The following is a 15,420-nucleotide window of genomic DNA, read 5'->3' on the forward strand; positions in this document are numbered from 1 at the left end:
GCCCACGCTGGGGCTCTGCACTTTTCTGCCAGACTCGGGCAGCATTTAGAAACAATTGTAGCGTTTTGCAGTTCATGTGAAGGAGGAAACTTAAGAGGAGGAAGCTTAAGACTCAGGAGGGGAGGGGGGAGTTGGGCAGAAGCAACACTGAATACATTTCAGGAGCTTAGGCAGCATTGCAGTGGTTAATGTTCCTGCCAGGCAGGGCAGGGCTGGGAGCAACCGGTACAGCATTTCAGCTTTTTCCTTTTGTGTGGGGGCTTAGTCTTTCCTGAATCAGCCCTGGAAAAACAGGGCCCTCCCCTTTCTTTCTGCTCGGCACAGCATGGGGTGCAGCCAGTCCACTAGCACAGCCGGCAGAATTTTTCCCTTTAGTTTCACTTTGGAAATCAGGTAGTCAGGCAAGGCCTTCTTTCCTCCTTGCTTCCACTTTAGCTGGAGCCTGCAGCTTGCTGGTGAGCCGAGCTGAACAGTTAAGCAAAGGTATTTAATTCTATGTCCTTAAAGGGCCAGCGGTCCTGTATTTATTATTATATGTTTAATTGTATTATTATTGCTTATGTTTAAGGGCCAGCGGCCCTCATATCTATGTGTTTAACTTTTATTGCATCTAAAGTATTTGTTTATAGGGCCAGCGGCCCCATGGTTATTGTCTTTTCCGCTTATTTATTATTATTTATGGCATCAAAAAGGCTGGCAGCCTGCCATACTATAGGGCCAGAGGCCCTGGTGTAATGTTAAATTCACTACAGTTCTAATTAATTTATTGCACCTAGAAGATATAAACTTATATATTTATATATATAGAATTGGGTAATTAAAGACTAGTGGCAATATATATGTCCACCATTCAGCCAGTTTATGTTAAATCCAGGTAATTTTAAATTGCTGTTGCCCCTTGCAAAGGGCCATATGTACTTACATTTATTTCAGCTAGAAGTGTTTTGTTATAGGGCCAGCGGCCCCATGGTAATGTCCCCTGTTACTTTACTAATTAGTATTTAGGGCGGCTAAAAAGGCTAGTGGCCTGTTTATTCTTTTAAGGCCAAGGGCCCTGGTGTAATGGGTATTTGCATACTTAGATATGGGTTTGGTATTTCAAGGATTAGCAATACATAGGTATATATGTTTACAGGTATTATTAAATAGCCATCTCATATCGCATATATAGCATATACCGATTTTCCCCCCCCGCTGTTGTATGAGGTATCATTTATATTATAATTACTAGCGTCCTAAAAGAACAAAGGCCACAGCAGTGCAGTGCACATTATGTGTTTAAAGGGCCAGTGGCCTGTTTGCAGTGCATGTCTTTGAATGCTGTGGTGGCAGTACTTGGCAGCAGCCATTTTGGGGAGCGACAAAGGCCACAGCGGTGCAGTGCACATTATCAGCTCAATACAGTAAAGTGCGGCCGCGGTTACCCTGCTCCTAACCGGCTTTCTACTCACTTTTCGGCCACGTTAGTCCAACCCGCGAAACGATCAAATTAGCTATTCCCTCCCATACAGTAACGCACGCCCCGACTATCGCTATTTTACCCTGCCATTTTGCCCCGCGTTTAACCTGCTAACTTACCGCCTACCCCTACCCCTGCGTTAGAGGCAAGGGTTAAGGGTAGACGGCAAACTTTCCCTCAAAAGAAAACCTAAAAACCATTAAATATATGAAAGGGCAGCTTTTAATCTCTTATTTACTGTCCATGTCTATTTTATTATTGTCAGCTAGCCCCCCCCCTTTTTTTTTTTTACATGATATTGTGAATCATTGCACTACACATGCGATTCCTTAAATGAACTTAAAACAAGTTGTTGGTAAAGTTGTTATAAATACCTTGGATGTCACTTTCCGAATCCCCCATCTCCACGCGGGCGGTCATCAAGGCGGGAGCCGGCGGGCGCGCGTTGATCCGGGCGGCGGCGGGAGCCGGCGGGCGTGCGTTCATCCAGGCAGAGGGAGCCGGTGGCAAAAGCGGCCTCCAGCAGCCCCCGCCGGCAGTGAATGAATGCACGCCTGTGTACGCCCGTGCAATTTCGGCGCTCAAGGCAGTGCATTAGAGAACGCCGACGTCACATGCCGTGACGTCAACCGTCGTGACGTCACGCCTTGAGCACCGAAATTGCATGGGCGTACACAGGCGTGCATTCATTCACTGCCGGCGGGGGCTGCTGGAGGCCGCTTTCGCCACCGGCTCCCGCCGTCGCCTGGATCAACGCGCGCCCACCCGCCCGCCGGCTCCCTCCGCCGCCGCCTGGATCAACACGCGCCCGCCGGCTCCCGCCAGTAAGTTTACTTTTTTTACACTTTATTCCCTTTTGTTTTCATTTTCGCCCTGCGCCCTGCTTCAGGAGGGGGGGAACCATCCACTTCCTGGTGCCTGTCATTTGAAATGACATTTCAAATGACAGGCACCAGCGCACCCAGGATACTGTATAGGCGCTGTATTAAGCGCCTATACGGTAAAATGGGTTGCGCGGGCCTAACGCTTCGCAGACGCGGCTTGCATTTGCATGCCATTTCAATAGAGTATCAAGCGGTATGTGAACAGAACTGTGCGCGCGGCAAACGAGGGTGAGCCCGGCACTGCCGCACTCTTTCTAACGCGGCCTTACTGTATCGACCTGTATGTGTTTAAAGGGCCAGCGGCCTGTTTGCAATGCATGTCTTTGTATCCTGGGGTGGCAGCACATGGCAGCAGCCATTTGGGGGGGGGGGGGGGGGCAGCACATGGCAGCAGCCATTTTGCCGGTGATCATTTTGGGGACTGCACTTGGAACACAGGGCGGCAGCCAGGTTGGGGAGCAGGGTTTGACGGCTACCATTTAAGTCATCTGGGCCACATGGCTGTGGCCATATTACCGAGGATACAAACAGCAGGGGTTTAAAAAAAAAAAAAAATTGTTTATCGATTAATTGTAACTTTGCAATGCAGTAATTGTCAGTCGGGGATGGTGTCTACAAGTCAGCGGTCTGCAGCGGCAGAAGGGTCCTCGGCACATCAACAGGCCCTCCTCGGGGTAGCAGGCTCAAAAGGTTCGGCGGTGAGAAACACCGTGGTTAAGAACAGGATCATCAAGCCAAAAGCGAGCTGTTCCATCTCTACCCATCCATTAATCTCCAAGTTCATGAAAGGCTTGCTTCGTCTACACCCGCCTTTCAAAAAGCCAATAGTGCCATGGGATATTAACATAGTCCTTTGAAGCGTTGAAGAATCCACCTTTTGAACCTATGTTAACCTCCATGCTTAAATTCTTGATGTGGAAGGTGCGTTTCCTAGTGGCCATCACTTTGGCCAGAAGAAGAAGTGAACTTCAAGCGCTAGTGATCAGTTTTCCATATCTTCAATTTCACCATGATAAGGTGGTTTTACGAACCCACCCTTCATTTCTTCCAAAGGTAGTATCTGCTTTTCACCTAAATGAAAATATCTCCCTTCTGTTTTTTTTCCCCAAAACCACATTCTGACAATCGACAGAAGTCTCTTCATACCTTAGCTTGTAAAAAAGCTTTAGCGTCTTACAAGAACAAGACAACCCAAACAATCCAGGTCAAGTGGTATCAAAGAGAACACTCTCTAACTGGTTTACCGCCTGCATCCAATACTGTTATTCTACAAAAGAAATACCTCTTAATGGTCCTGTGAAAGCTCATAAAATTGGAGCCACTGCAGCTTCTATGGTGCACATTCAAGGAGTTACCTATCCAGGAAATTTGCAGAGCAGCAACCTGGTCATCTTTTCATACGTTTACATCACACTACTGTCTCGATCAGCAGTCTGCTTCAGACTCCTCCTTGGGATCTGCAGTTCTAAAAACCTTTTCATAAGTATTGAGGACTGTCCACCTTCCATTGGTTGCAAAAAAAAAAAAAAAAATTTTTTCAATTTGGTAATATCTTTCTGCAACCTATGTTCTTGGGACTCTCACTATGCATGGCTAAATGCCCTGCTTATCACCGGAAAAAAGCAAGTTTGCTTACCGTAAACGGTGTTTTCCATAGATAGCAGGGAATTTGGCCATGCATTCTCACCCACCTCCCTGGACAGCCTTCCATCCTCAACACCTACACCAGCACTTAGCTTGGAAAACCAACTGAGAGGGAGCTCGAGGAGTGCGGGAACCCAAGGTCATGCGCACTTCAAAGCTCTTCGAGCTAAGAGAGTAGCTCTGCCTTTGTGATGCCACCCACTATGCATGGCTAAATTCCCTGCTATCTACGGAAAACATCGTTTACGGTAAGCAAACTTGCTTTTATCCAAAGATACCGAAGTAAAAATACATAAGCTTTTGAGATCACATAGGCAGGGACTTGATTTTATTGTGATGCTGACAACACATCACAAACTGGGAAAAGCTGACTCTCAGATGAAAATCTGACTTCACTACAAAAAGCTAAGCCAGACACGGGCCTTCTCTTTCCCTTCCTCCCTCTCCTGATTCCTGGATCTCTATCCCTCCTCTCCTGCCACCCAAGATCCTCAGGCCCCTCCTCTACCTGGATCTCTATCTCTCCTCTCCTCAACCCACAATCCTCAGGCATGTTCCTCTCCCCCAATAACTGATTCTCCTCCACCCCAAATCCACTGGCCTCCCCTCCTATATCCCTAGCCAGTAGGAGAATGAAGCTCCCCTGCTGCCCTGTTTCCCTCTTATTGTTTGAACCATATAGTGCCCCTGTAGATTTGAGGGATCTGCTAGTGTTACAATAAATTCAGCATTCCTTGTATTCCCTACCAGGCTGTATACAGGTGTGGTGATATCAATGCATTAAAAAGACAGGCTCTCTCTGCTTTCTATATTCAGATCTATGGCTGAGAAACTCATCACCAGTCTTTTGAATGAACCATTATCACTATTTTTTTTTAATTTTATTTTTTTTTTTAACATTTATAACTTGTAACTATCTAGAATCTTAGGTGGGGTACAACAATACATCCACAATGTAAAACATTAAAATAAAACTAACAGTTCACTGCTTACCACAATTAGACTATGGACAAAATACTAAATGGTACTTATTCAATTCATTTGCCATTATAGTAAGGACAACCCAACCAAGACCAGTCACATGCAGTCTTGCACCACACAGTTTCCAAATAGTCTGTTCTCCACAGTGGAGTCTAGATTGCTATATCTATAATGCTACGCTGCAACCCACAGCTTGGCTAATTCAGCCCTGATTATTGATTGGAAAAAAGCAAGTTTGCTTACCGTAAATGGTGTTTTCCGTAGACAGCAGGATGAATTAGCCATGAGAAGCCCACTCTCATCCCTGGATAGCAGACTTACCTATCCTATTAGTTTTGAAACAAACTGAGGAGATTCTGAGGCAACACCTGTGCAGGAATTCCAGCACATGCTTAGTAGAACTTAAAGCTCCACTAGCTTAGAAAGACAGATCCATTCAGTGCCACCAGATGACATCAGCCACTGATCATGGCTGAGTCATCCTAGCTATGGAAAACACCGTTTACAACAGGGCTTCCCAAACCTGTCCTGGGGACCCTACAGCCAGTCGGGTTTTCAAGAAAGCCATAATAAATATGCATGAGATTAATTTGCATGGTTACATGTATGGTTAGTGCAGTTAGTGTAGCTGGGTTCAAAAAAGGTTTGGATAAGTTCTTGGAGGAGAAGTCCATTAATGGCTATTAATCAATTATACTTAGGGATTATTAATTGCATCAGTAGCATGGGTTCTTCTTAGTGTTTGGGTAATTGCCAGGTTCTTGTGGCCTGGTTTTGGCTTCTGTTGGAAACAGGATGCTGGGCTTGATGGACCCTTGGTCTGACCCAGCATGGCAATTTCTTATGTTCTTATGCATACCATTGAGAGTATATTCACATTTTATCTCATGCATAGTCATTATGGATATCCTGAAAACCCAATTAACTGTGGGGACCCCAGGCCAGGTTTGGGAAACCCAAGTTTACTGTAAGAACTTGCTTTTCCCTATCAAAACATATAAACTGTCATCTTGTGGCTTCAGCATGCTCCTGTACTTTTAGCCTGTTGGGGTTTGAATTGCACACAGTCCCCTAGGAAACAAGAGTTGCAGGAATCACTCTCTAGCAGTGCTTGCTAGTCATCTTAAGGCAGTTTGAGTAAAAAGTTTCTATAGGAGCCAACTAAGATTTCTCTGTGGGGGGAAAAGGTTGCTCAAACCAAGCTGTGAGCCCTGACTTATGGCCTATTGCCAGGAAGGGGTAAACAGCAATAGTGAAAAAAGTCTGAGCTGCACGTGATGGTCCTAAACATTGCTCCATCTTCCCTTTTCTTAAAGCTGGAGAACAGAGCTATAGTAGATCCTGTTTATGAACAGATTAAAAAGGGAAATCAGGAGATTCTAGAGGAAAAAGTAGATGTATGAATATGTGCCATTACTTTTCATCATTTAATAAAAGAACATGCCATGCTGGGTCAGGCCAAGGGTCCATCAAGCCCAGCATCCTGTCTCCAACAGTGGCCAATTCAGTCCATAAGAACCTGGCACGTACCCAAACACTAAGTCTATTCCATTCTACTGTTGCTAGTAATAGCAGTGGCTATTTTCCAGAATAAGCAGGTTGAGAAACAATTTTTTAAAACAGCCTGCCCAGTTTCAAAGTCCCATAAGTACTTTCCCTTTTGAAAATCACCTAGGAAAAAAAGTACCCATAGATGGCCCAGAGAAGGGCAATCAAAAATGGCGTAGAGTTTGTAAAAAAACAAAAAAAAAAAACTATATCAGACTGAAGGAATTTAATATGTATACCCTGGAAGAGAGGTAAGACAGGGTGGGATATGATACAGACTTGTAAATACCTGAAAAGCATTAATGCACAGAAAGCCAAGCTTTTTCAGTAGAAAGGAAGCTTCAGGTGATTCAGGAGCAAAGTCTGGCAGTATTTTTTTCATAGAAATGCCTGAAATACTCTATCAAAGGAGGTGGTGATGACAAGGACAGTTGCAGACTTCAAAAAAGCACGAGAGAAATACAGAGGATCCCTTGTGGCGAGATAATGGTAATGAGGGTTCTGGACAGCCTTCACTGAGTGAGGATTGCAGCTCAGGACAGCATTGATAATGCTGCCCGAGTGGAACGGGGAAATGTGCACAGAGTGGCAGCTGTAACCTTAAAGACTACACAATAGGATTGGAGGATGGATTCCATGTGGGAATTTTATCTGCTTTGGGAAAATGTGCATAAAATGTATACTGTACTCACTGGATGGGCTTTTCTCTTATCTGCCGTCATTTACTGTTACATCTATACCTTGCTTTTTCTGCAGGTATTTTCTCCCTTCAAAACTACATACGTTGTTGCACTCCCTGCCCTAACCCCACCCCCAGGAATGCCTCAGCTCAATGCTAGTAAAATAATTTTACCTACAAGCAGAGTGAGCAATTTTCAAGAAACCCTTTTACCAGGTTAGCTGGCTTTTGAAAACTGCCCTGCATATGACTTAAGAAAAAATAAAATAAGCATAGAAAGTAAAGTTAAAATGAGTGAGATTCATTTCATCTAAGGTTTAATGAATTTTCCGTCATTAAGCAGGCTGAATTAGCATTACATGTGGGTGAAGTCATTCAGCAGCACTGAGCATGTGTGGGCATTCTCAGGCAGGTGTTGCCTTGTGAGCCTCTTCAGTCATTTTTTGTCCAAGCTAAAGCATGGACATATACTCTGTCTCTCCTTATATTTTTTCTCTAATTCCAAAATTCTTACTTTTTCTCTAAGTTTTCTTCATTTTGTGTTGCTTCGCTGCCTCGGCAACACCACAAAAGCACTTTTTCATGCTAACAAAAAAAAAAAAAAAAGTTACCATCTGTGTCGCCTTCTCTTCCAAGAGGCCTTGCCATTTCCTGGGACATTTGGACTACTGTGGACAGGGGCTGTGTCAGCTGATCCCTTTGGGAACATAGGCCCCGTTTAAGGCATCAGATATGCATACGATTTAGTAGAACCACATATATGACCACTGCTATGTATCCTAGCATGACTAGAAGAGAACCTGCTGTCATTCACTGAGGGGAGAGGAGAGCAATATGTGAATGAATGGTTGCTGGATCTGAGGGAAGAAATTTTCTCTCCTGTAAGGGATCTTATCTATGCCCCTATATAATTTCAATCATTGGGCTGGCATCAAATTTGACTTCTTGATGTTGATCAAAAAACCTAAGCTCTGTAGCAAAGAAATTGTCTTGTGCAGAGAGCTGATCACAGATTCCCGATAACATCTGTGATTAACCAGTCATCCAGATAAGGAAGACTTGGATTCCCTGGCGTCAAAGGTAAGCTGCTGTTATACTGCAGGATGTTGCAGAAGAAAGAGCCAACATTCAGCGGTTTCAAATGGTGCATTTGTGGTAAGGTAATGTCTATTTCCAATGGCCATGAGCTTTACTACATCTGTCTGGCCTGGAGCATAACCAGCAGAATTGTTATTCCTGTGGATAGATGTCTCCGCATTCACAACACTCCAGGGTGCACCATATTGAGGAGCTGAGTAAATCTCTATGGAGCCCCAGCAGTTCCTCCTCCTGCAGTGCTGCTTTGTCTGCCTCGCCAGGAAAAGGCTGAAACGGCAGCTCATCTAAGTATCCCCCATTGGCGCAGGCTGAATCTGCAGTCCTCCCATTCTGCTGGGATCAGACCCAGCGCTGTTAATTCAAGTCAGCAGGACTCTTTATTATCCCAACCCCGCTGCTCATAGCAGCCTGGAGAATGAACGCTCAATGATTGTGGATCTTTACCTACAGAGATTTTCAATACCTTAGTCTCATCTAGAAATCTATCAACTAAGTGAAGCTATGCCTTCAAGTGGAATAGATATTCCAAGTGGAGTGTGTAGAAGGCATACAACCCTTTCTCATGTCAGCCTCAGCATCTACTACAATGTCGTATTCACCTTTCAAACTCAGGTCTTGCCATGTCATCTGTATGAGTGCACCTCAATGCTATAGCAGCCTACTATGATACTGTGGGCAGTAAGCCTATATCCATTCATTTGCTAATATCTTGATTCATGAAAGGACTGTTGAATGTCAAACCCCTGCTTCAAAAACCTCCTGAACAATGGGATCTCAATGTGATTCTTTCCCAGCTAATGAAGCCATTTAAGATTCTAGAATAGGCTTCAGTAAAACTTTTTACTTGGAAGGTGATTTTTATAGTTGTCATCACTTCTCTTGGAGTCAGCAAACTCCAGACACTTGTTCACTATCTTCAATTTTTGCAGTTTTTTCACAACAGGGTGGTTCTCCAAACTCACCTCAAGTTTCTCCCAAAAGTGCTCTCCACCTTCCATACCAATCCATTTCATCTGTGAGAGAATATACAGGAAACTCCCTGCGACCACCTTAAAGGATGGCCACAGCTATCTGGCCCAGTCCTCCTTATGTCCCAATCCAGCAAAAGATTCTGGGCCCAGGGAGGATTCCTTCAGCCTAGCATAAGACGGAAGGGCCCAGAAGGCTTAGGGAGGCCCCGGTGAGCAGGCAGGAAGCCAGCCTATGTTAAACCCTGCTATGTGCAATGTCTCTGTGCTACCTGAACTTTAAGGTATTTTGCTTTGCATTTCATTTTTCACTGAAAATAAATTACACAAAAGGAAACAAGACAGTCTGCTTCCTTATTCCTTTGGCTGTTTCCAAGCTGCTATAACCCAAGTTACCACACTATCATTCTGCCTATGTTTTTCCTAAGGCTGCATATTTGACAGCAAGAAAGCCCTTCATGCTTTAGACTGCAAATCAGCTTTAACGTACTATAAAAGAAGGACTCGGCCGCATCGTCAGACCAGTCAGCTCTTCATATCCTATGACCCGAACTACCTAGAAACTGTGGTCACAAAGCGAACTTTAATTGGTTAGCTGAGTACATTCAACACTCCTTTCACTTAGCAGGATTACAACTCAGACTCAATTATGGCTTATATCAACTAAAAGCTATGGCCTCTTCTGTTTTGTTTACATTCGTGAGATGTCCGTTGAGGACATCTGCAAAGCTGCAACTTAGTCTTCAGTTCATATTTTCTTGTCCCACTACTGTCTAGATAGCCACTCAGACTGAATACATTTGGACAGGTAGTTTTGCAGAACCTATTTCTTTGTAGTCCACTCTCCATGGTGGTGACCAGGTTGATTACTAAGTAAATGCTCCGCTATAACCCTTAGCTTGGGACTCCCCACATGTAATGGCTAATTCAGCCTACTTATTGATAGAAAAAGTAAGCTTGCTTACTGTAAACGTTTTCTGTAGATAGTAGGATGAATTAGCCATGGAATACCTGTCCACCTCCGTGGAGAGTCAACTACATAGCTAGATTTAGCTCTAGTACTGTCTGAATGGGTTCGTGAGGCAATGCCTGCACAGGAATTCCCGCGCGTGCTCAGTAGAACTCAAAGCTCTACCATCATGGAGAGTGGAGTCCGTTCAGTGCCTCTAATGACTTCACCCACATATAATGGCTAATTCATCCTGCTGTCTATGGGAAAACACCATTTTCAATAAGCAAACTTGCTATCTTGGAAAAATATGCATAAATTATTCAGGTCAATGACATAATCAGAATACAATGCTAACAGCATGTGATCATTTTGAACTGTATGTTACATCAAGGTGAGATCTTTTATTACATAGGAATTAGTCATACAATAATAGCTACAAAGGAGAATGAGAAACATAATCTAGAAACCACAGGAACATGATTCACATTCCAAGAATCGTTTTAAATATGACAAGCACATACTGGACCAAAAGATGAATGTTTGATAATGTTAAGTAATAATATCCAGCCCATAAAGGTCATCTTGAATATCTTTTACGTTTTGCATATAAAAGGAGAACATAGCAGAAAAACATCTTTGTGCGGGTATCACATTGTCAGTCAATGATCAAATAAATAAGAGAACATAAAAAAAATGAGATCAGTGAATGTACTTCCAGACGTTCTTTATGCTGTTGACTTTTGTGCCACTACAAAAATCAAAATGTTAAATATACAAACAAACGATTGTCTTTTAAAACACTGACATTACAAAGATTTTCACAATATCAGATGCACACCTTTCTGGTAACTCAGAAACAAATGTGGAAACGTTTCTACAGAGCTGTTTTATGTACTGCACTGTTAAAGTCATAAATCGGGTATGAGCTTCACCACTGCAAACGTATTCAGGACATTGCTACTCTTCTGTAAAGTGAGAAATAGCTTCTATGCTGGATGGAAAATTGCATGTCCAGTTTTAAATTCATGGATGCTCTGAGTTGACGATTTTGCTGTGGACCCAAACCACTTTTAAATCATTAATTCCATTTCTGTTTTCTGAAGCCTAAAAGTGAGCGTTAATCCTTACTATCTTAAAGTACAGCCTTAAGAATTGACTTGCTTTTGTTCAAGTGCGGTCCGGAGCCATTTTCCTTTACTTCTGTCCCCTACTTGCCTACTCATTCTCTCCTTCTCCTGCGGATTCTGTATGGAAGGTTTCCTTATTGAATCCATTCTCTCTGCAACTTCTTAAACAAGCCATGCATAGGATAAAAATGGACCAAAACACCTTAGAAATTACCCTCAACAAATGTAATAAAATGTTGGGAATCCTGCCTGAATAATGTGTCTGACTGAGGAAGATCAAAGTTTAGTCAGATTTATTGAATGTCTGTTTTGGGGATATCAAGATCTTTTTCCAATGGAAAAGGGTTGTACTTGCTGCTCAGTGCACTACTCTTTCAGTATAACATTTTATGCACATTTACATACAAACTCGCAAAGTGGTATCTTCATTTGATATTTAAACATTTCCAATTGTGCAGCCTTAGAATTTGTTCTAATAGCCTGGAAAAAAAAGTACAGTGCTGTAGCTAAAGGCAGCGAGCTCACTATTTTATTTGCTTGTCCAGTGTAACAACGTAACCTTCAAATTTCTGTTTTTGGATGTAAAACATCTCTTCAAGAACAACCAATAAATCATAAAATATGCATTATAAAGCTTTTCATTGTAGTTTATTGCAGTGCTGTGTGCTACCATGACTTGGCCCATTGTGCCAAATTTGACTCTCCCCTAAACTCTTGAAACTGGATTCACAGCTCTTTCCATTCCATATTTTCTTTCTCTCCCTTCTAAAAGAAACGTGCAAAGAAATCTGTGTTCTTCATGCTGAAACCAGTAATCCATGGTTCAATTTGATGCTCAAGAGTTAGAAACAGCTACAACTTGATTTAGTGTTAAGCTGAAAATGTCAGTGTTGTAACGAAGATGCTGTAATAGAGTCTGCAGCAAAGATTTAAGATCACAGTTTAATATAAGGGTTTCTGGCCTTGGTTTTCAAATTCTGACCAGGCATCATTGAGCTCCATAAAAATCATCTTTGCATGCTGCTCATATGGCTGACCGGTAGCCTGTGAGAAAAAATAAACAAAATATATTTGTTAAATGTGAAGAATCATACAATGCTGTTTTTCTCATCACCTAGTAATCCGTGCAAGACTTATTTATGACAAAACAAAATTAGTTGTAGGAATATTGCTTTACAGAACCTGCGTACTTTTTCCTGCACGGGAGAAGGCAATTTTCAAAGTCCATTTTTACATGGGTAAAATGTTCAATATTGCCCTCTAAATTTCTTGGAACTCCTGGCAGAGAAAAATTCCACAGGCAAAAAAAAAACCCCCATGCAAGCAACGTTTATGCAAAATGCATTGTGGAAGTTTTCCCGATTCTTAAATTTAGCACTCTTGGACAAAAGTTCTGCCCTTTCTCTTGTGACAGAGATGGGAGAGCAGCTCCACCGTGAAAGCTCTAGGTACTGCTACAGTTGGCTTGATTTCATTCATTCAGTCGTAACTGGAGCTTAAAGGCTCCCACACATGCACTTTATCCTGGTGGGAAAGTCAGGAGCACACAAAAGAGGGAAAAAGTAAAAAGCCACACAAGACAGTGGAATTGGTGGGAGGGGTTTAGTAACTGGGGGGGGTGTGGCTTTAGTAAGTGGAAAGAACTGAAAAGCGAACAACTTGGATTGTCACTTTATTTGTAATTTTGATTGCAATCTGCCTTGAGACTAACTTAGGAAAAGGTGGAATATCAAATATTTATGAATAAATAAATAAAGGAACGAATATATCAAGTGAGAGAGTGGAGAGAAGGAGAGAGCAGCTGGGTAGAGTACAGACCCCTAAATACTTTTTGTCTCTGGAGTGCAAACAGTGATAAATATTCAGGTTTTTGCCAAATAACAGCTTTCATAAAAGCACTTTGTTATGGATATATTTCTCAAAAAATTGAAAAAATTCATCATAGCCCCACCCCAAAAAAACTCTCCTCAGAAGATACAGGGGGAGAAGATACACAAACACCCTCCACTCCATTCACAGACATGCTATTTATACTAGGGATGTACATTTGTTTCAAACAAATGCAAAAACTGGGAGAAATGAGGTTATTTTCAGTTCATTTCATATGGAGCAAACAGAAAATGGTCTCTCTCAAAAATACCTCAAAATGGTGGAGTGTTTTTGTTTTCATGAGGGGTAGAAAAAGGAAAAAAGGCTTCCCCCATCTTATCCCAGCAGAGGCCTCAGGGCCCAGGCCGGAACCAGCCAGGGACTCCCTTACCCCTTCTGACCCTCCTCCCACCAGAAAAATACCTTGGGCCCTGGTCCTACCCGGCTGGGCTTTACCAGGCTCTGCTGGGCCTCGCCTACCTACCTCTGTCCCTTACAAAACTGCAAGGGCCAGAGACCTCCTGGACCCCCACTTACCCCTATTTTGTGGGTCCAGCAGCAATGCCCACTCTCTCATGCCCTCTATTCTTCAGCACTGCTCAGGAGGGACGGCGTCACCATTTTTAAATAGTAGAAGACAGGGCAGGAGAACATGGGCATCGCTCCTGCCATTTACAATGGCCTGGCTTGGGTCCCAAGGCATGTGTTGAGGTGAGAGGGGGATCAGATGGTCTCTGGGAAGTCCATTTCGAATTTTATTTTTTTTTGAGAGGATATTTTGGTTTTTATGTTTTTATTTTTTGATTCAGAAAATGAACCAAACTAAAAAACATTAAACAAGTAAAAAAAAAAAGAAGAAAAAAAGTCTTGGGCCTGCAAATCCCTAACGAACAGCCATTCATCCAAATACATGCATGCATTGTATTGATCTCTGGGAGCCTTCAAACCCAAATGTTTTTACTCCTGCTCCAGACTACCTGAGATCTGGGCCAGACTGCTGCCTCAGCTGTGCAGTTTCCATTTCTTCCTAGGGGAAGAAATTTGATACTTCCAGAAGAATAGGAAAGATTCAATAGCATTATTTCAGAATATTTGAATAAATGCCAGAATCACTTAACTTTTTCCCCATAGACAAAGAATGGGAGAAAAGCCATAGCGAATCAGGCCCTAAGTAATAATAATGATGATGATATTCTGGTCTCTAATTGAGTATCTTCCATTTACTTACTTTATCAGGATGAACAACAAGAACTGCTTTCCGATAGACCCTCTTTACTTGTTCTGGGGTTACCAGATCTGCCATACCCACAGGTTTCCATTTCGTTTCCCCAGACCATAGCACTGTGTGCATTGTAGATAACAAGGCTCTTATATTTCTCTCTTTTCCTTCAATCCAGTCTAAGATCTGTAAATTAATAGAGAAATCTGCTTTCAACAATCAATAAAACAGCATGACTAGGTTTCTTAACATGTAATACCAAAGTACATTTTTAGGGGTAATGGTACATGTGCACAGAAAAGGCAGTGCAGAACAAAGCAGTTTTCAAATCCAAGGTAGCCACACCCATCGAGTCTGAACACCAGATGTTATGCAGGTAAATGTGTGCATGTACATTTAGGAAGAGTAAAATGGGATGTAAAGTTAGGTGCATTAGTGGCATACCTTCTACACAAGTACCTTTGGAAAATGTACAGTACGCACGCTCATCTAATACATCCCCAAAAAATACTTTTGGAATGCCTTTCTTTTTATGCAGACCAGTTTGTGCACTTTGCGAATATACACAAACTCTTTCAGACAGCTGAAAATCCATTTACCCACATATGGCTGACTAATGTGAGTTTACTCCATTTTTATCAGTATAACAGTTAACTAAGCATCTAATGTACTCAACATTTTCATGTAGACACAAAATGGGTGTTCCTATACCAAACCCAGTCCACGGTAGGACTACACCACCTATCGACTGCTGTCTCTGGGCTGAACCACCTCTTCTCACAAACCAACCTCGAGGCCCACCTAAGTCCTGCCGGCCCTGGTACCCAAATGCTCAACCCAAGGGGAATGAGGGATGGTATAGGTGAAGCCCCAGTGGCCTCTATCTTCAGCCCACTCCATCTGCCGACAGTGGGGACCCCACCTCGGCCCAAGGGTTATAACAGCCAAGACACTTAAGTATTATCTATGCTGAAGAGTGATCCCTGAGGAAG

General features: G+C 42.8%; 1 protein-coding gene across 4 annotated transcripts in view; it reads right to left on the reverse strand.

The window, feature by feature from the left end:
• Positions 1 to 10,588: 10,588 nt before the first annotated feature.
• DNAJC6 (DnaJ heat shock protein family (Hsp40) member C6) overlaps positions 10,589 to 15,420 on the reverse strand; it is a 112,536-nt gene continuing 107,704 nt past the window's right edge. For all 4 annotated transcript variants that reach the window (XM_029618515.1, XM_029618513.1, XM_029618512.1 and 1 more), the window contains 2 exons: positions 14,438 to 14,614; positions 10,589 to 12,384 (listed from right to left, as the gene is read on the reverse strand). In XM_029618515.1, coding sequence (XP_029474375.1) covers positions 12,283 to 12,384; positions 14,438 to 14,614 — 279 coding nt within the window. In that variant the 3' untranslated portion in view covers positions 10,589 to 12,282. The remainder of the gene's footprint in view (positions 12,385 to 14,437; positions 14,615 to 15,420) is intronic.

This window comes from Rhinatrema bivittatum, chromosome 10 (genome assembly GCF_901001135.1).
Source record: "Rhinatrema bivittatum chromosome 10, aRhiBiv1.1, whole genome shotgun sequence".
Lineage (NCBI taxonomy): Eukaryota > Metazoa > Chordata > Amphibia > Gymnophiona > Rhinatrematidae > Rhinatrema > Rhinatrema bivittatum.